The 21,473-nt window shown below is 39.4% G+C and overlaps 1 protein-coding gene across 3 annotated transcripts in view; it reads left to right on the forward strand.

Moving 5' to 3' along the window:
* LOC139954363 (uncharacterized) overlaps positions 1-21,473 on the forward strand; it is a 78,305-nt gene that overhangs the window by 50,100 nt on the left and 6,732 nt on the right. For 2 of the 3 annotated variants that reach the window (XM_071954124.1, XM_071954122.1), the window contains 9 exons: positions 288-401; positions 5,757-5,949; positions 8,465-8,756; positions 9,625-9,824; positions 10,544-10,668; positions 12,161-12,263; positions 15,992-16,158; positions 18,518-18,898; positions 20,114-20,326. In XM_071954124.1, the coding sequence (XP_071810225.1) occupies positions 288-401; positions 5,757-5,949; positions 8,465-8,756; positions 9,625-9,824; positions 10,544-10,668; positions 12,161-12,263; positions 15,992-16,158; positions 18,518-18,898; positions 20,114-20,326 (1,788 nt within the window). The remainder of the gene's footprint in view (positions 1-287; positions 402-5,756; positions 5,950-8,464; positions 8,757-9,624; positions 9,825-10,543; positions 10,669-12,160; positions 12,264-15,991; positions 16,159-18,517; positions 18,899-20,113; positions 20,327-21,473) is intronic. The other variant, XM_071954123.1, reaches the window with a different exon arrangement.

The raw sequence follows: 21,473 nt of genomic DNA on the forward strand, positions 1-21,473 counted from the left end.
AACTCTAGTAATATTTATAATATTATTGTATTATCATTATAAACTTGTACATATTTTGTTGATGTAATTTTATTGTTAAAACCAAATGCCATTAGTCTGTGACTTTTGATTTGGTGTTGTATTTTTATATGAAAATCAATCAATTTTGAATTGAATTGAATTGAATTTATACTATCAAAAGTTGCCATTAGTTGTAAGAGTGTGTACAAAAGTAGGCCTGTACCTTTAGCATGTTTTTGTTTCACTTCATCTGATGATTTTTGTTCTTGTTGACTCTGTCCTCGCAGGCTTCAATCTGAGGAGAGTGCAATGAACCCCAACAGTCACCCTCTGTACGCGCACGGCATGTGTAAGTGGCCAGGATGTGAAACGGTGTGCGACGACTTCCAGGCATTTCTTAAGTAAGTAATTTGTTTTGTTTAAAGGCTCTGGACACATTTGGTAGTTGTCAAAGACCAGTATTCTGAGACCAGTATTCTCACAAAGACCAGTATTCTCACTATCAAAACATATTCACGAAATAACAAATCTGTGAAAATTTGCACACAATTGGTCATCAAAGTTTGAAGAGAATGATGAAAGAATAAACACCCTTTTTCAGATGCCTAAAAAGGCTTCAGGCCTGAAGTCTTTTAATATTTTGAGTGAGAAATAACCTCTCTCTGAAAATTTACGATACTTCAGAGGGAGACTTTCTCAAAATGTATATTATCAACGGCTCTCGATTGCTCATTACCAAGTAAGTTTTTATGCTAACAATTATTTTGAGTAATTACCAATAGTGTCCAGTGCTGTTAAAGGATTTGGGTACTTTTTCAAAATGTGAAATGAGTAAAACAAGTCACAAAATAATTTTCGTCTCAGGAAGACAAAAATTATTTTAGCATGTAAAATCCCATTGACCAGATATGATATTATACCAAAACCATAGCATAACTGGTTAATACGCTTTTACATGCTAAAACTGAGACGAAAATTATTTGCTTCACTCGTTTCTCAAAAACTACATCACCTCAGTAAGTAAAATTTCAAGGGAAGCTTTCTACTATCCTAATCTTCAAACTGTGTAAGTTTAATGTAAATCTGTGGACATTGTGTTTTGTGTTAGGAAAAGGTACATAGCCCTTTAAGTAACATAAGTAACACTGTATATGAGCTGTATATTCTTGGCCTGAAACTAAACTCATGTGACAACTGTTGACACCCCCTTCCTCTAGGTTACCATAGAGCGTGTCAGGTTCCTCCCTTAATGAAGTGACCTTGACTTGGGGGAAACTTTCATGTTCCCCTTCAAGAGCAAAGTTCAAGGTCTAATGTAACATATGTAGGGTTGGGGGCTGTGAATTGCACCACCGAATAAAACTACACACTGTAACCGGGTCTTTGCAGAGTAATGAAATTGTCTACAACTGTCATCAAGTGTTGCATGGGCTTGCTTTTATTCATAATTCAGGCCTGTTTGCTTCGTTATTGAAAAGGCAAGGGCACCAAGTAATTTTTTACTTTGGAAAAGGGCACCCTATTAGAAAGTTGTAAATTTCTACTGGAGCATTTCAAAGGCACCATGGGGCAATCGCCTTTGTTGCCTCCATGAAGTATATATCAGGCCTCTGTCGCACATGACAACTAGGGCAAGGTACCAGTTAATGGCAGGACAAAGGGTCGCCCAACTTGGGCACAATCAAGACATTGTACAATGTACATGTATACGTCACCCATGTTCCCCTGAACCATCAGTGCGTTTTGGCTGTCGTTACCAATAACTGTTTCGGTTGAGTTTCCCATTAGTAAATCACTAGCCATTAATCCGAATAGTTTTTTGTTTACTGCCACCAAAACAAGAGTGTTGTACATTTTGTAGCACATTATGTGATTGGTTCTCAAACAATAGAAATTCCCTAATTTGGAAAGTGCTCTGAAATCCATCTACATCTATCCGCAAACCTATTCCCATACAAACTCTTAGACCAATGTTTAGCCATGTTTGCTTTGTTCTAAAGACAAATAACGGTAGAGGCAGGACTACGGTCTGCTCCCTTTTATCTACAGGTAATTGATTCTCCAGGATGTTTTTGCAAATCTCCTTTCCCGAGAGAGACTGGGGGTGGGGGTTACTGTGGAGCGTGTGTTTAAAGAAGCCATAAAGGAAAACAATACAGGAACAAGCAAGCTACATGTAGTTGAGAAAGAAGGAACCCAAAGTTTGGCTGACTCTGCGAGGCTCAAAATGCAAGGCCATTGACCATTTACTATTGAGCATTTGCATCACAGGACAATTTGGTTGTTGATTATTTTGCTACAGCTAATCTCCCTTTTGTAACGTTTCATTTTTAACTGATGTGAAAACCAGCTGTGGCTAATTTCAAAGAGCTGCTTAACAGGCACATCATAGCAACTGAGCACAAAAATAGTTTTGCTTACCATATCATGGTTACCAGCCAAAACACCCTGACACATTTCTTTTTCTCCTTTCTTCCCCCCTCCCCTCTTTTGTGTGTGCCACAGAAAACTTAAAAAAAAAACACTATCAATTTTGTTAAACAGCTACTTGAGTGGAATGTTTTTCACGGAAATGCTATTTTAACTTGTTTTTGATGTGTTTGTTCACCATTTAAATGTAATTTTGATATGTGTACACTTCGGAATTTTCTGTAATTATTGATTGAAAAATCAGGCCCCAACCTCAAGGTTTTGAAAAACTCAACACACTTTTGGCGTGCGTCCAAATGACAGTGCTTTGACGTCATGTCTGAGGGTTTGCTTTATTATACACATGTACCTCCATGCTGCAGCAAAGCGGCTATACAAATTGGATCTCCCAACTATTACATAACATGAGTTATTACATCATTGAGCTTTTTGCGAGTCTTACAGAAAAGCGCTGGATAAGGATATTTGAAATCTTTTTTTTTTTACACAATTAAAATCTATTTATATTCGTATGACTCGATTTCCTTATTGATTGAAAACATTTTAAAAGAAATTCAGGAAAGTTCACAACTTGACATTTTCGATCGAGCAGGTCTTTAAAGTTGCATGTCTGGTTGATGACTGTTCCAGGTCTGTATGCTTCGATTTTGAAAGGGCAAAGGCACCGAGGTATTTTCTCATAATAGTAAAGGGAATTGTAAGTTTCTACTGGAGCATTTCAAGGGCACCAAGGCAATGACCAGGGGGCATGGAGGCAGCTGCCTTTGTTGCCTCTGTGAAGTATCAGCTGTTTAAAACTGTTGAGCCTCTGAAACTTTGTCACACAAGAAAAACATTTTGTAATGATTTTATCACAAAGAATATTCTCACAGCTTTGTTTTCGTGTGCAGTTATTCAATATGTGTACATTCCATGTGAATGCGGATGTTTCATGTCCCATGCAAGTAATTTATAACAAATGCTGCTATTTACTAAGGAGCCCCAAGAGTCTGGCCACATTTTTCCAAGAATACCTCACTATCCATTGATTGACTGACCACATTCAACATTGTCCATTGTCCATTAATGTCAGTTTTATGCTTCTGGCTTAATCCATTGAAGTGTACTTGATGTAATAGTCTGACTGTCTGGCTTCCTGTACAGGGATTTGATTATTGGATTTTCCTTTCCTTTCTTTTTCTTTTCATGTTGGGGAGACAAAATAGAAACGTGGTTGATTAGTTGAAGAATTAAGAAGTGTACAACTTGTTTGTCCTTACACAGACTTATAGTTAAGCTGGGATTTTTTTCTCAATATCAGATCCTGACAAATAAGGCTGTTTTACATTGTATAAATGAGGGGGAAAAAAACCTCCCCACAAACATAACGTACTTTTGCATATGCAACACACAATGTAAGATAAAATGTCAAATAAACTTATATTTATGCCCTATACAGACGATGTGATCTCTGACGTCACTCGAAAACCATAACATGATTCGCGCGCATATCGCCGGGCAGAACCTTTGTGTTTTGGCAGCCAGCTAGAAAGTGTATGCAATCTTACCATGACTACGATTCTTTTTGCCCGGCTAAACATGATGTATACAGTGTTTTGTCAACAGAGGGTGGTTTGAATATAAGCGTAGGTCACATCGTCACGGCGAGTGTTTTAGTGCTCTGGGGTGGATTTCACAAAGGTAGTCCTAACTTAGGACTAGTCCTAGGCAATGCTAAGAGATAGGACCAGTCCTAAGTTAGGACCAGTAACTCATCCTAACTTAGGACTGGTCCTATCTCTTAGCATTGCCTAGGACTAGTCCTAAGTTTGGACTACCTTTGTGAAATCCACCCCTGGACTTAAGTTCCAGGCCCAATTTCACAGCACTGCTTAACGGTTAGCAAATCTTACTGTTTACTGTAGCAGAAACAATGGCTAAGGAGTAAACGTATTTCACAGGTAAGCAAGAAAAATAGGCGGCCATCTTGCACGTTCACCATGGATTTGTACTGTTACGTTTGTACATCATTAATGTTCATGCAATAAGCACCGGAAGGTTGGCATGCCTTTTCATATCACTCACTCACTCACTCATGGGTTTGAATCCTGATCATGACATTTGTGACCTTATAAAGGCAGTGGACACTATTGGTAATTGTCAAAGACTAGCCTTCACAGTTGGTGTATCTCAACATATACATGTATGCATAGAGTAACAAACCTGTGAAAATTTGAGCTCAATCAGTCATCGAAGTTGCGAGATAATAATGAAAGATAAATAACCCTTGTCACACGAAGTTGTGTGCGTTTAGATGGTTGATTTTGAGACCTCAAGTTCTAAATCTGAGGTCTCCAAATAAAATTCTTTGCAAATTACTTTTTTCTCTCAACCTTTCCCCATTACTCGTCACCAAGAAAGGTTTTATGCCCCTCATTATTTTGAGTAATTACCAATAGTGTCCACTGCCTTCAAGCAAGACACTACAATTGCTTCTATTTACCCAGGGGTAAACGAGTACCTGTGAGGGCTGACGTAGTTCTTGTGATTGATTTAGTTTTAAAAGTGCGCTACATATTTTGGCAGTGCAGGCTGTATACTCCCAAAGGAGGTAAGATGGTTTCAGAAATGACCAGGGGTAATAATGTTTGAGCCCATGAGCGTGACTGAGTGATGGATTTGAGCACTTTATAAGAAGCCACTGTTATCTATATGATTAAAGCCGTAACCTGCGCCATGTTGGATAAAAATAAGAAGGTCCGCCATGTCCGTTTTTGGCTTACCTACATTCTCCTCGATGAGGTCCTTTGATACGCCAGAGTGCCAGAGTTCATGGACGGTCACCCAAACTCCCTGGTTGAGTTAGCTGGTTGATATTTACTGATACTTACTTACTTACTTAGCTGCTTAGGACTGGGTGTCCCTTGGCCTCCTCGGAAAACCGTCCCCATTCAGGTCTATTTCTAGCTAAGTGCTCTGCCTCTAGAAGTGAAAAAAAGAAAAGAAAAAAAAGAAAAACAAATCCTGAATTTGCACCTTCCAGCGCAATGGTGGGCGTCCTCGTTGGCGTGGAGTGTTGAAGTCATTGTAGTAGACCAGGTTGGGTAGCCTGTAGGCTGGCATTCTGATGACATGGCCGAACCAGTACAGGCGGCGTCTGATCACTACAACTGTTATTGTTGTGTTCATGTTCATTTACCGATGACAAAAAACAATTTTTTTTCAGCGTGAGACATTTGAGAGGGCCTTATCTTCAAGACCATTTTCAAGATGAGTTACACCCCTCATGATATTACCATCTTGTGAGAACCAAACAATAAGTCTTATTGTCTTCCCTTGATATACAGGCACCTGAGTACTGAGCATGCTCTGGATGACCGGAGCACGGCGCAAGCTCGTGTCCAGCTCCAAGTGGTCAGTCAGTTGGAGATCCAGCTGGCCAAAGAGAGGGAGAGACTGGCGGCCATGATGGCACACCTTCACATGAAACCAATGGAGTCTAGACCAGAATCTTCCAAGAGCTACATCCCCAGTAAGAAGGTAAGACGAAAAAGGATCATTGATGGCCGTCCGTGAACAATTTTGTATGATGTGTTGGGTTTCGTTTTCTGGTACACCGTATATATATCTCTAGAAGTCAAATAATAGACCTGAATAAGAGAAACTGGTTTTGAAACTGTTTTAATTATTTGGGGATGAACACGGAACAATTTACCTGAACTGGGGCCGATTTCACAAAGATCTCAAATTGATCGTAACTTCAAATCAATCGTAGTTGCTAAGTAAAGTGTGATGTCACAATACAAATCTCTATGGTGATACTGAAAATTTGTCTTGCGATGAATTTAATTGCTTTGTGAAATCGGCCCCTGGATACATATGTCCCGCGTGAAGTCACACAGTGTCCAACCAGCCATCTTTGTTTGCCTTGATACATTATTTTGAACATACTGTACACGTACATTATGTGTGCCTTTGATCGTACATGTATACCTATTTGTGCTGCTTAAATTCTACATGCAACATGCAAGAGTTTTACTTTTCAATTCCTGCATGATTAGTCAGTGAACCACGTAACTGTTTAGACAAGTTTGCAAATGTTGTCCAAACCTTTAGCAGGCCTGTATGCTTCGTTTTTGAAAGGGCAAGGAAACCAAGACATTTTCTCCTTGGCAAAGGGCACTCTATGAGGAAATTGTAAATATCTACTGGAGCATTACAAGGGCACCAAGGCAATGACTAGGGAGCATGGAGGCAATCGCCTGTTTTACATGTAGTTTCTGGTGATGCACCTCTTAAAGTGTAACATCTTAGAGGTTTTGTCTGAGTCTAGGATAAAGGGAGGGGAACCCAGGGCTGCACGCTAGAATTTCAGAAATTTTAACAATTGTTGAATCTCATCCCTGATCCAGGCCCAATTTCATGGCTCTGCTTACAGTAAGCAAAGAATCAGCGCTTACGAAAGCAGGGAATTCCACACTTACGTCAAGCATATTTCACAGGTTAGCATGGAATTTTTGCTTGTGCGCATGTATACTCCATGTTATAAGGCAGTTTTTGCTTACACAGCTAGGACAGAAACTTGGTGCTTACCGTGTGAGCAAAGAATGGTGATCACAAGTACAGAATTCAGCAGTAGAATAGAGCCATAAGATTGGGCCCTAGTCAACAACCGCTCGTAATAAATAGTAATTGTAATAATAAGACTTGTAATGCGCACATATCCACCAAGGTGTTCAAGGCGCAGTAAGACCCAAAAAGAAACATACACAACAAAATTAGTCCTTGTAAACCTGTGACATACATGTAAGATAAGTTTTGATTTATGACTGTTGCAACCAATTCTCTGTTGGCTTGGTTGCTATTCTGCTGCTCAATTCCATTATCAAATGAGACTGCATTTAGAAGAGTGAAAACAAACTTTGATCTAATTTCATGACTCTGCTCACCACAGAATTTTGTGCTTAGGGTCCTGAGAATTACCCACTTGACAAGGTGCTGTTACCGCGGAATTCTGTGGAAAGCTGAGCAATGACATTTTACCTTTGGGTCCAGGTTCAAAGAGCTGCTTAAGCTCGACAAGTAGCTTAGCACAACTCAACTATGAGGAAGCAGACACAATCAATGACTATAAACAACTACAAGAACATTGCGTTAAAGCCATTGGACCCTTTCGGTACAGAAAAAAAAAAAAAAGTTCACAAATAATTTACAGGGTTTACAGAAGGTAATGGTGAAAGACTTCTTTTGAAATATTAGTCCATGAAATGCTTTACTTTTTGAGAAAACGGTAAAACAATATAAATTCTCGTTAACGAGAATTACGGATTTGTTATAAACACATGTCATGACACGGCGAAACGCGCGAAAACAGGAGTGGGTTTTCCCGTTATTTTCTCCCGACTCCGATGTCCGATTGAGCCTAAATTTCCACAGGATTGTTATTTTATATATAAGTTGTGATACACGAAGTGTGGGACTTGGACAATACTGTTTACCGAAAGTGTATAATGGCTTTAAAGTGAAGGTACACGTTTGGTAATTGTCAAAGACCAGTCTTCTCACTTGGTGTATCCAAACATAAACATAAAATAAAAAGCCTGTGAAAATTTGGACTCAATCGGTCATCGAAGTTGCGAGAAAATGATGAAACAAAAAACACCCTTGATAGACGAATTTGTGTGCTTTCAGATAGGAATAAAAGACTTCTAGCTAGAAGTCTTTTATTATTAGTGAGAAAATACCTCTTTCTCAAAAACTACGTTACTTCAGAGGGATTCGTTTTCCACAATGTTTTATACTATTAACTGCTCTCCAATGCTCGTTACCAAGTCAGTTTTTAAGTTAATATTTGTTTTGAGTAATTACCAAACGTGTACCTTCCCTTTAAGAAGGTAAACAAACTGAAAATAACTTAGTACACGCTCTATCATTTATACTTTCCTATTTTGCATTTCTCTGCGCCATGCAAAGTAGGCAACTGAAGAAACGTTTCCTATTAAGTTGTGATATTTCTGTCTCCGCTAATCACCCAAATTGTACCCTGTCTCTACAGACTCTACTTCCCCCTCAGACTCCGCCTTCGGTTCCCAAGACCATGGCCCTGGTTCAACCGCCCAGCATCATTCAGCCTCCATCACTCTCCCATCTCAGCCTGCTCAAGCCCATGCGGCATCCCACGCCCAACCTACCGACGCACCACATGCGCATGCCGTCACCGCCACCGATGTCGCAGTCCCAACCACCCACGACGAGCACGCCGTCCAGTATACAGATTAACATCACACCCGGCGGAGGACCAATCAGAAGACGGACCAGCGAGAAGTACGGCATTTCCTTAGGAACAGGTATTACAATTCTCTAGCTTCCTCTGCCCTTTGTCCTTTTGTCGTCTTAAAGCGTAGCTTAAACAATTTGGAACAAGCTACCCAACCACATTAAACATGTTAGCAGCAACCTTCATTGGACACTTGGTTAAAGCGCACGGAAACATACGCTTATTTAACGCTCTATAAATGTTGTAGTTATTCTTATAATATTATTTAGTCATTAAGTAAGAGATCATAGAACAAAAACATTTTGTTTTTACAATCTGAGAAATCTGTTGCAAACTGCTTACCTACGGTATGAATGAAAAACAACATATATATTTAGAGGTTTCAACCCTAGCAGAGTCTTTCTCAAAGGCTAAAATATTTCATATTTATATCAGATGATTAGAAAAGTTGAAGAAAACATGAGTTAAAAAAGGTTATTTTTCAGACGCGAAAGTTGTTGATGTTTTAAGCCCGGTTCATACTTCCTGTGAATGCGATACAAATGCTATCGTCACAAAAATGGGCAACGGTGGATACGTATCAGTTGACTTTTGCTGGACTACTGTGAAATGTTCGCTGCGAAAACAGCCCTGTGATGTAAAAATTTGTATGTTGCATCTGCATTCTTAAGAAGTGTGAACCGTGTTTTACTGTTCAGGGGTGGATTTCACAAAGAGTTAAGACTAGTCTTATCTTGAGTTAGGACGAGTTACTCGCCCTAACTTAGGGCGAGTAACTTAGGGCCCTAAGTTAGGACTAGTCCTAACTCTTTGTGAAATTGACCCCTGGCTCCTACCAGTTCATTCAAAGTGGTCTGTTTGAACTCTCCTCCCCCGAATGTCCTTCGACATATGGCCACGCTTTTACCCTCTCAAGGAGTTTTTTAATTTTAAAAAAGGCCTTTGCTTTCCTGCTGCAGAGATCTATCGTAATGCTGACTTTTACAAGATGGCTGACGTACGACCGCCGTTCACCTACGCCGCGCTCATCAGGCAAGGAATCCTGGAGTCTCCGGACGGCCAGCTCACTCTCAATGAGATTTACAATTGGTTTACACGAACGTTTGCTTACTTCAGGAGGAATGCTGCTACGTGGAAGGTATGTTTAAGAACGAGTCACTACTCCATTATTCCCATTCATGAACGCCCTTTGTTAAAAAACGTTAAAAAAAATACAATTATAGACACCTTGACAGTTGAAAATTTGAGGTTTGAAGTATTTTTTTTCCAAAACTTTGTGAAGAATCTGTTGCGCGTGGGTTGTGTGTAGAAATAGATTACGCGCTGTTACTCATAGTTTTGAATTGCGCTCCGCGTGATAATCTTGCACGCCCGACACGCGGAAGCCAGCCCATTATAAACAGCTCCAGCTGGTCATTATCAACCGTTAAAACACCCCCCATGTGGCGCAATCTCCACCAATAGGAGTAGAGAAACTGTCTGGGGTATTTATGAATGGAAAGTAATTTGTGAGTAGTTTGTTTATAATTTCTACTCTACTTAAAAAAAGTACTACCATGGCATCACTCAGGGTTTTCAAACACCATCCGGCCGTTGGGAAAGTGAGGAGCAAAACATTATAATTGGAGAGGGGATGGGGTTGAGGAATAGGAACCAAATCTATCGAATTTCATGTAAGAGGGCGCTGTTTAACCAATAATACCCCGTAAATTTCTAAAAGATTGGTATTGTGATTGCTTTGAAGCTTCATACATTTCTTTAGTTGAGACAGAAAGAATACTAATTGCTCAGTAATTAAAGATTATAATAATAGCTAAAACACTGACCCATTTACATCCCTATTATTTCTACTCTTAGAATGCTGTACGGCATAATCTCAGTCTACACAAGTGTTTTGTGAGAGTAGAGAACGTCAAAGGTGCTGTCTGGACGGTGGATGAGCTGGAATTCATGAAAAGAAGACCACAAAAACTCAGCAGCTGGTACGTGATTTGACAGATATTGATATTCTTCCTACTAACATACTTAAGACGAATTTCCGATTTGTCCCACTTGGGAAAAATCATAAAAATAATCCCAAGCCATGACAGTTGTGTCCTTGAGCAAGACAAAGAACCATTGTGGAAGTGTCGTGGCCGAGCGGTTAAGAGCACTGAATTCAAACTCTGGTGTTTCTGATCAGCAGAGTGTGGGTTCGAATCCCCAGCTGTGACACTTGTGTCCTTAAGCAAGACAAATAACCATTGCTTCGTCCTTCGGATGGGACATAAAGCCGTTGGTCCCATGTGTTGTGTAACGCATGTTAAAGAACCAAGTGCACTTATCGAAAAGAGAAGGGGTTCGCCCCGGTGTTCATGGCTGTGGCTACTGTATGCGCCGTAGCACCTTGTAAACCTTTAGAAGGTGCTAAATAATTGGGTCTCAGAACTCATCACTGCAGTAACATATCTTTCTGACGGTTTGTATATACTCAGCGCCTTGAGTACATGTACCTTGTTCGGTAGATACGTGCGCTTTATAAGACTTCGATATTATTATTAATATTGTTATTATTATTATTATTATTATTATTAAGTTGTTCCTGTTTTTTTCTAAGGACCAAGTATCGTGCCTGTTTTGACCCCTGCATTTATAGGGTGTCATGGGCAAGTGGTTTGAGCATTCAAGTTCTGTTGGTTAAAGGAACACATTGCCTTGGATCAGACGAGTTGGTTTATAAAAAGCGTTTGTAATCGTTTTGTTATAAAATGCATATGGTTAGAAAGATGTTATAAAAGTAGAATACAATGATCTACACAAATATTCATCGAAATTGCGTGGTTTTCCTTTTACATCGTCGAGTAACAAGGTCGGCCAAATTTTTGACTCCCATAACAGGCCGACTTTGTTTCTTCACGACGTAAAAGGAAATCGTGAAATTCCCTGGATCATTATATTCTACTTTTAAAGTATCTACAAAAAATGTATCTACATAACAATATGCATTTCATAGCAAACGGTTTCAAACACTTTTCAAAGACCAACTCGACCGATCCAAGGCAACGTGTTCCTTTAAGTCATCGAGTGTGGGTACGAATCCCGGTCATGACACTTGTGCAAGATGCTTTACTATGATTGCTGTACTTCAGCCAGGGGTATAAATGGGTTTCTGCATGGGTAGAGGTTTGAGCTGGGTTTTGGGTTAGGTTTTCAGTTTCTTCATGTACCTGGTTTCGTGTTTGGGGTTCCTCCCATATCTAAAATTTAATATTTCTTCTCATTTTCTAATCCTGATGTTATTAGCACTTATAGTGCTGTTGGATATGTGTAATATAATAAATACAATATTTTGAAGGTCGTAATAAATTCAATTCAATTCAATTTATTATAATCATCAGGTTAAAAACATGAAATTGCCTTCCAATGTGCATCAACAATAACAATCATAAGAAGAAGTGGTTGAAGAAGAAATGTGTTGGTTTTGTATATTTTCAGCTTAACCACACCCCCCTCCACTCCCACCACACCCACCGCACCGGTCAGTAGATCGTTGGACATCAGTGCAAGCCCGCTGCCTCTTAATCTGGAAACACCTCAGGTAGGTCATTAACCCTTTCCTGACTAAGACCTTTCAAACGAGAACTGAGAACTATCGATCATCGTTTTGGGCGCCAGCTTTCTATTTATGCGACTTCGGAAAATGAATGAACCCGTGAGCAATTTGACGGAAAAACAAAATTCAAGGCTTTCTTCATAACATGAAGAAAACTTTGAAGAAAGTAATTTTCAACAGCAACATTTGTTCCGCCGACACCAAATGACCGTTCACCGGGGTAATGACGTGTACTGCTATCTCATGATGTGTGACGTTTTACACAACTGATCTCGGCGATTTTAAACAAGGATGCAATTTTTAGAGGAGGTCTTGAAAATGCCCTCTTGTGATTACATGTATTCTATGGGTCAGACATTTTTGAGTACATAAAATAAATCGTAAGTGTACGAACTTGGCAGTGAAAGAGATAAGAAGCTCTGAAACTGGGCCATGGGTGGAGGGAGGGGGTAATGTTCTTAGACGAATTGGTAAATTTTGCAAATCCCCCGTGGACTCATTAAAAGGGAATAAACCTTCACAGCTAGCACGATATTTCCTGCATTATCAACAGATTGTTGTGTCTCGATCAACTTGATTGATTTCAAGAACTTTAAATTGTACTCTCAGTTTGGGACGAGCGATTACCCAAATCCATCATCATCAAACAAACTTGGGTGTGGATTTGGATGGATTAATGGGTTGAACCCAATTAATGGGTTGAAACGGATTAGTAGTGTCCCCGTGGCTGATCGTCCAAAGTGCCCCCTTCGCCCAGTCTCCGCTGAACTTTGTTTTTCCCCCAAGCCCTTATGTTTTCAGAGCGACGAAGGGGAATTTGATTCGGGGAGACAACCTATAATTTGTTATGTCTAGAGGATTGCTGTGTATGGAAGTGCCTGAGGGTACCCTCTATTAGCCGGAAGTATTGCAAACAAAATTTATTTAAAAAAAAAAATTATAATAAATTTGGTTAGGAGATATGAAGAGGAACCTATTTGTTAATGACACTGTTGAACTGATCCCTGAACTTTATGTGCACTTTACATTTCATGTAAACAAGAGATTGTGATTTTTTTTTATAAGGAAAAGCGGCATGCAGTTTTTCACCAATGTTTTTTCGCTTTATGAAAAATGTATTTTAAGAAAGAAGGTCTTATAGAAAATTTTATCAACAATAAACGAAAAAATTCAGCAGAGATTTGCGTGAATGTTCGTACAAAAGATGAACAAATTTCCACCTTTTCATGATTTATGTTTTTGTTTTGGAATCCTTCTGGTATGCAGCTTTTTACTTTCTTACTTAAAAAAAAAAAAAAATTAAAATTAGCTGTTGCAAACAACTTACCAACCAAATGGACCGAGAGTATAAATGCAAAAAATAGTTAATGGCCTGACGTTTCGACCCTAGCAGAGTCTTTCTCGAAGGCTAAATGACAACATAACAAACATGAACAGGTAACTAAGTGAAACATAAGCAGTGAAGTGGAAATACATGAATGGGGTTAGAAAGCATACAGAAAAAAGCAGGGGGTAAACAATGAATAGGGGGACAAAAAAGGGGGGGGGGTGAAGGAAAGGGACTGGCTTGACCACAAGCAAGAAGATGGAAACACAAAGGACAACATCAAGGGTGGGGAGGTTGGGTAAACAAGTAATTAATTAGTGAATGAGGCTCAGGCTAAAAGGCTGTGGGGAAAAAGGAGATGGCAAAACAAAAGGTTTATTAGTCGTTTCCTTCTTGGATGTTCAGACCATGGGGTTGAATAGTCTGGAGGCGTCTAATCCAGAGTTTCTCCCTACTCAAACGAACAGTCTCTCTGTGGTTGCCTAGTGCCTCTATGCCCTGTAAAATCATGTCAGAAATGGACTGATTAGGAAGAAATTAGGAAGTGATTTAAAAAAAAAAAAAAAAAAAAAAAAAAAATGACATTTCCATATTTGTTTTGGGGGGAAAGAAGGTAGTCGGTACAAACCAAATAAATTATATAAGAATATCCTTCCTATAGTTTATAAGTATTAAAATTTCTGTCCTAAAAACCTTCAGAAGAGCTTTCTGTTCACCCAAAATTATTGTTACATGTACCTTTTAAAAAGACAATTGTAGAAGGACAGTACCGGTAGTTTTTTCTTTTTAGTTTTTCAAGTTAGTTGTCAGACAACGTGGAGGATTTTCTGGCTGAGCTAAACGGTGTTTTCTGTTCTTTGCCTTCTTTAACACTGCAGTTTAATAATGAAACAAAGATTTTCTTTCACCAGTATATTACTGTTTGTAAAATTTTGTTTCCTGAAAATAAGGTTTCCAGCGCGAAGGAAATGTTCTTGTTATTGAAGACAAAAGTTTCCCCCGTGACCTGAATTCTTGTTTTGACTGTCATCGGATTGTTTTTGCGTGAGACAGTCCCTTGAGAAGTTGGGATGTGGTGGAAGGAAGAGGAACGGGGAAAAAGTGTTACTACCCCAAAAAACAAAACACTTCATTAAATGCTCTAGTAATATATAAAACATGTGAAATGCAATCATATTGTTTGAATTACAAGTCTTTCGTGACTCATTTTTACAAATCAGGCAGACATGTTGCATGAGGTCATTCGAAGGCAGCCAGTTTTAGGCAGTATACTTGAAGAATCATTCTCGCATTCCAAATGTCATGTTCTTTTCTTTGGGCAGTTACAACACTGTAAGAAAAAAGAAAACAAATCTTTTGCAGTACCAAAGTGTTCCGCTTGTGTGCAGTGCAGGTGGTGTGCCTCTAAGTTGATTGTAAAAAAAATTGTCTCATGTGACAAGGCCTTGAAAGACAGTGTAAAGCCAAGCATTAGTTTTACAAAATTAGAATGTGAACAACTGTACACTTGGTAGTTTTAGAGTCATGGGGTAAAATCCACAGGCTACTGGGATATGGAACCTTTTATGATTAAAGACACTGGACACTATAGGTAACTGTCAAAGATTAGCCTTCACAGTTGGTGTATTTCAACAAATGCATAAAACAACAAAACCTTTTAAAATTTGAGCTCAATCGGTCGTCGAAGTTGCGAGATAATAATGAAAGAAAAAACTACTTTGTCACATGAAGTTGTGTTCTTTCAGATGCTTGATTTCAAGACCTCAAATTCTAAATCTGAGGTCTCTAAATCAAATTCGTGGAAAATTACTTCTTTCTCAAGAACTACATTACTTCAGAGGGAGCCGTTTCTCACAATGTTTTATACTATCAACAGCTCTCCATTACTCATTACCAAGTAAGGTTTTATGCTCATAATTATTTTGAGTAATTACCAACAGTGTCCACTGCCTTTAAGTGTCTTGCACAAGGACACAAGTGTCATGAGTGGATTCAAACCCAAAGCTTGATGACTTAACCACCAGGGGGCCAATTTCATAGAGCTGCTTAAGCCAAAAAAATGGTTAAGCACGAAAATAGCTTGCTTATTTTACACATGTTACATGTACAGGCCAAAATTTCATGCCATATTCTTTGCTTGTGACTAGTGTTAAGCTGTTGTTTACTTGGCATAACAATTGGATGGAGTCTTGGCTGGTAATCTGATTTTACAAAGCATAGTTTTGTTTTGCTTAAGCAGAATTTTGTGCTTAAGCAGCTGTATGAAATTGGGCTCTGAACTTGAGTCTGATGCACTAAACCACTCGACCACCACAGTCTACATCTGGGACACTGTGTACAGCACAGAGGAAGAGTTTCTTCAGGCTTTTTCCGTTGATATTTACAGGCAAGCAGTGGTTCTGGTGGAGCCCTCCCATTACTGAGTGATGCTGCAGCGGCTAGCTCCATCCATGATCAGCAGCCGCAGAGTGATGAGGTCTTTGAAGTAGAGGAAGTCTCAGAATCCATGGAGCATTGTATGGAGCAAGATGAACCTGAAGATTTGAGTGACAAGTAAGTCACGTCTTTACAGGTCTTAAGTTTTGAGGTTAAAACCACTTAGAATGCTGGGCTTGTAGCCCAAAATGTTACCTAGCCCAAAATTTATTTTACAAGACCTGAATCAAAATTCGTTGAAGTAGCACTACGAGATTTGTCTTATGTACATAAAGACTGATTTGACACTTGAAATGAAAGATATCTTTAAAAAAAATCACAAATATATTGCACAATGAAGTAGCCTAATAGCTAATATTATTCAATTGCAAAACACAAGAACATCGGGCTTGTGCAGGCATAGTGTCAACTTTCTCACTCAAATACAGACTTTAGGCGTGAAGCCTTTTTAAGGTGTCTGAAAGCAAACACATTTGTGCATTAAGGACGTTTTTCTTTCATTGTTCTCTTGCATTTTCAATGACCAACTGAGTTCAAATTTTCACAGATATGTTAAAAAAACATATGTTGGGATCAACGTGTTAGCTAGCGAGCCGTGCACGCCGTGTTAGCACGGTCAGTTGGGCTGAAAACACGGGCAAAAATTTGATACACGGCTTGGGTGAAGCCGTGCTGTTAAATAATTTCAGTGAAAATTACTGAACTTCTTTTATTATTTTTTTTGTTGTTGAACAGTTTAAGACAGCAGTGAGTAAGATTAGATTTGGCTTTACCAGATTGCCTGCTTTTTGAATCAAAATTTCAACGACGCAACCATAAAACAATCACTCGAAGTTGCCTCGAAAACCCTGACCACATTGCAACTATACAAAACACAACGCACAAAACACACATTACACAACGCACGTGCAAATTACACGTCATCGACCGTCATCAGCAGGCAGCATGAACTCCATGCACGCGTGGTATGATAGAGGCGAATTCACACGCGTTTTCGTTCCAATTATTTTAGGTACCAATCTCAACTCCACGATCCTACAAACCATCGCGCTCTGGATTTTTCTACTGTGACGTCAGTATCAGTAACTGTGTGACACGCGGTGCAGTGCACCTTTTACCGCATACATTCTGCAGTTGCTTTGTAGATTGGTTCCGCAGTTTTTCCCAACTCGACGGCGGCAAACATGACGATCTTTTTTCCTTCTAGAAATTCAAGGGCACATCGTTTGTTCGTTGTAGAGTTTGTTTGAAACATCGAGACCTTTTTGGATTTCAATGTTTACATCTCATGGGTGTTAATGCAGTTGACAAAACAATGTTTATTTTCCGCTCAAAAGGATCAAAAACTGGTTCATATTTCTTTTCAAATCTCAAGTCAGTTTTGCTGTAGACCTCCTAAATTTATTTTTCAATGCATGGTACGTTTTTTTGCCCAGTGGAACTACTTAAATGGCACTGTCTTTCGTAACTGTTTGTTCTTTATTCTCCACAGACTGGAAGACTTAAACGTTATGAAACCTTAACACATACTAAGGAAAATATTAATTACCATGATCAGTCAGTTTAAATTAAGCAAACAATTATGGTACATGTAAATCACTCTTGGCATATTGATGGTTGCAAATACTTGTGTGAATCGTTATTTTACATTAACTAATTGATTTGTTTAAAATAAATACAAAAACTATTATCAGCTTCTTGACCTTAGGCCTATAGTTCTGAAATCGAATAGACAAGAATGGAAACAAAACTAACATTAGTAAATGATAACTCTTAATTTCTTCTTCAATACCTCTTCATTTTTTTTTAGTCTTTAAGCAAAACTTTGTATCAAGAGCAAAATATATGTTGTTGACAGCAAACTTGTACTGCAATATTTGATCTCTTTTGAATCATTTCATGCTAAATGGGTCCAAACACAGCTCCATGGTCCAAGTAATTGCTTTGAACTGGCCTAATATTGACCCAGAAACATTTCATAGAGTTAAATAGCAGACGTCGATCACCTTTACAATATCTGTGCTTTAAAGGCTCTCATTTTCAAGTTCAAAACAATACACAAATTAAATCAAAATAGTTTACTTGTCACAGAAATAGGTACCAGAAATGCATCAAACCACCAGAGAGCACATACAGTAGCCAGAGCTTCCAGGGCCCTTAAGAGGGGGGGGGGGGGGGGGGCGGGGGTGAGACAGACTTGGCGGTGCGCGCTCGTATTGTGGGCTACGCACACGTTTCTATTTTTCTAGTGATTTTAGGTTGCACTCCCACTTTTTCAGTTTGCACTCCCACTTTCCAAATTCCTGGCTAAGACACTGGTTGGGATACACCAAGTGAAAATAATGGTCTTTGACAATATTACCAAACGTGTCCAGTGCCTTTTAAATCTCAAACTTTCATTGTAACTTCCCAAAGAAAAGTCCCTTGGCAGAATACCCACAAACTCCAGGTTAACCCTCTATTCTCTCTTCATCAGACAAGAGCTACCCACCCGTGTCAAGCTGGCGTCATCTCGCTTCAACAGCACAATGGAGGAGGAGGAGATCGACGGCACCGACCACGCGGAGCCGAGGTACGTTACGGCCGAGCAAGAAGCGGAGAACGACTACACGGAAGCCGAACTGGAGACGGAGACTCGCTACCTGAGAATCCAGCAGGAGCAGAACCTCAGGTACCTTGAGCAGACCGAGGAGGAAGGGATAGCGGCGGAGGAAGACCTCGAAGATGCGGAGGTGGAGGAGGAAGGAGTAGGGGAGATGGAGAGATTGCCAACGATGAACGGTCAAGTCATGATGGGAGGAGGACATAATCATCTACATCATCTTGAGCAGGAGCAACCCGAAGATCTCAGCCGAGAGTAAGTGTGCACACACTATTCTGGGCCTAATTTCATTGCCTTGCTTATGGCCGATATCTGGGCCCAATTTCATAGAGCTGCTTAAGCAAAAATTTTTGCTTACGCAAAAAATTCATTGCTTAGTAAAATCAGATTAGCGGCCAAGACTCCATTCAATTGTAATGCTAAGTAAACAACAGCTTAATACTAGTCATAAGCAATGTATATGGCAGGAAATTTTGGCCAGTAACATGTGTAAAATAAGCGACCTATTTTCGTGCTTAAGCAAATTTTTTTGCTTAAGCAGATCTATGAAATTGGCCCCAGTACTTAAGATCACCATTCTCCGCTTACTGTGATAGCACGAAATTTCTGTGCTAGCCATTTACATGTAATAATAACAAAGGTTGCTTCTTATAATGTATAGTGTGCGTATCGGTCACTCAGTGACGCTCAAGGCGCTTTAGATACAGTGTTTCCTGCAAGGTATTTGGGACTACATATGAATTATGAGATCTACTCCTTTTACATAAACATGCAGCACCATGTGATGGTTTACAAGGTGCTGTGGCGCAATATGCTACCAATGAATGCCTTGTAATGTGGAGTACACACACACACTGTTGCACAACTCTGTGTGCTTTCAGATGCCTTAAAAAGGCGTCAGGCCCTAAGTCTTTTAAAAATTGAGTGAGAAACTACCTCGTTCTCAAAATATGTTACTTCAGAGGGCGCCATTACTCACAATGTTTGATACTATCAACATCTTTATATTACTTGTTACTTAGTAAAATGTATGCTAACAATAATTTTGAGTAATTACCAATAGTGTCCAGTGCCTTTAAAGGATTTGGGTACTTTTTCAAAATATTCATAGATTTACATTTTACTTGCAGGGTTTGAAGATAATGATAGTGGAAAGCTTCCCTTCAAATATTACTTACTGAGGTGCTGTAGTTTTTGAGAAATGAGTAAAAAAATTGTCATGAAAATACGTTTTTAAATGATTAAAATAATTTTCGTCTCATGAGACGAAAATTATTTTCAAGACATTGTTTTACTCATTACCCAAAAACTACAGCACCTCAGCACGTAATATTTTCAGGGAAGCTTTCTTCTATCATTATCTTCAAACTGTGTAAGTTTAGTGTAAATCTGTGGACTTTGTGTTTTTTGTCCTACAAAAGTTACATAGACCCTTTAAGCAGCCATCTTAATGACCTTCCTTCACTACAGGCCAAGGTATGTGACATCGGACCAAGACAGCAGGGAAGCAGACACAGTTGTGGTGACCAATGGCCAAGGGTTGATGGACAAGTCGGGTCATATGACCCATCACATGACACATCACATGGGGCCAGAAGAAGAAGAAGAAGAAGAAGGTGAAGGAGATGAAGGAATAGAAGAAGAACAAGTAGAAACACAATACAGTCAGGGATACCATCCAGAGTGAGTATACTTAAAGTGCATCAACTTGTACGGTGTCCTGTTGGTACACCATTACACGAGCCAAAGTAGTAGCGGACATGATAGTCTTTTTTACTTTAGTCTCATATCTGATTTTGCCTGTTTTCTTTTCGTCTCTTTTCATCTCCATTTTATGTGTCTACAGTATCCTCTCCACAAACTTGTTTTCGCACATGTACCTTCAACCTTATTCTGTTTGTCAAAAGGTTGTTTTTGTTGCTAATTGCCTGGTCAAACTTTGAACATGTATACACATTGTGTATTTTGGTCTATTTGTTTGCTGCTGCCTTTGTTGGTTCGTATATTTTCTTGTAACTTGGGGTTGAACAAAGACAAATATTGTGTTGTATATTGTGTATTTGTGAACAGGTTGTTTGTTCTTTCATAAGCTTTGCCTTTTCTGAATTTGTCTCCACACTATCAACCTTGTTGTATTTTCATTGATGATATTGATAATGTGGAAACAAGTGTTATTGATTTGATTGCATGAGTACCTGTGACTCAAGGTGTCGGAAACCATGGTGTTATTAGAGAGGTTTCGCAGAAACGCGGATACGAATACGCATACAGATATTGAACCGTACGAACAAAGAATCGGCGCGTGTGGAAACAGGGAATTCCGCGCTTATTTCAAGCGTAACTCTCAGGTTAGCGGGGAATTTCAGCTAGTGCGCGTGCATACTCCACGTTACTAGGCATTCTTAGCTAAATTTTGGCGCTGGCGCTGCAAGCAAAGAATGGTGATCGTAAGCGCAGAAATGTTGGCGCTGGCGCTGCAAGCAAAGAATGGTGATCGTAAGCGCAGAAATGTTGGCGCTGGCGCTGCAAGCAAAGAATGGTGATCGTAAGCGCAGAGATTTTGGCGCCAGCCCTGCAAGCAAAGAATGGTGATCGTAAGCGCAGAGTTTGGCGGTAAGCAATCAAATTGAACCCAGCTGAAAAGCTGAAAATGCTTTAATTTCATTGTTGCTATTTAAAACTGCCTTTGGTTTTGGGCACCAGATTGGCTATTATTGTTCTTTCCTTGCCCTTTCACCTCTGTGGACCTTGGTTCGAAACCCACCTCAGACCACAGCATTGTATGTGGATTGTGTTTTCTGTTCTTACTGTAGATGGCATGAGTTTCTTC

The sequence above is a fragment of the Asterias amurensis genome, chromosome 2 (assembly GCF_032118995.1).
Source record: "Asterias amurensis chromosome 2, ASM3211899v1".
Classification (NCBI taxonomy): Eukaryota; Metazoa; Echinodermata; class Asteroidea; order Forcipulatida; family Asteriidae; genus Asterias; species Asterias amurensis.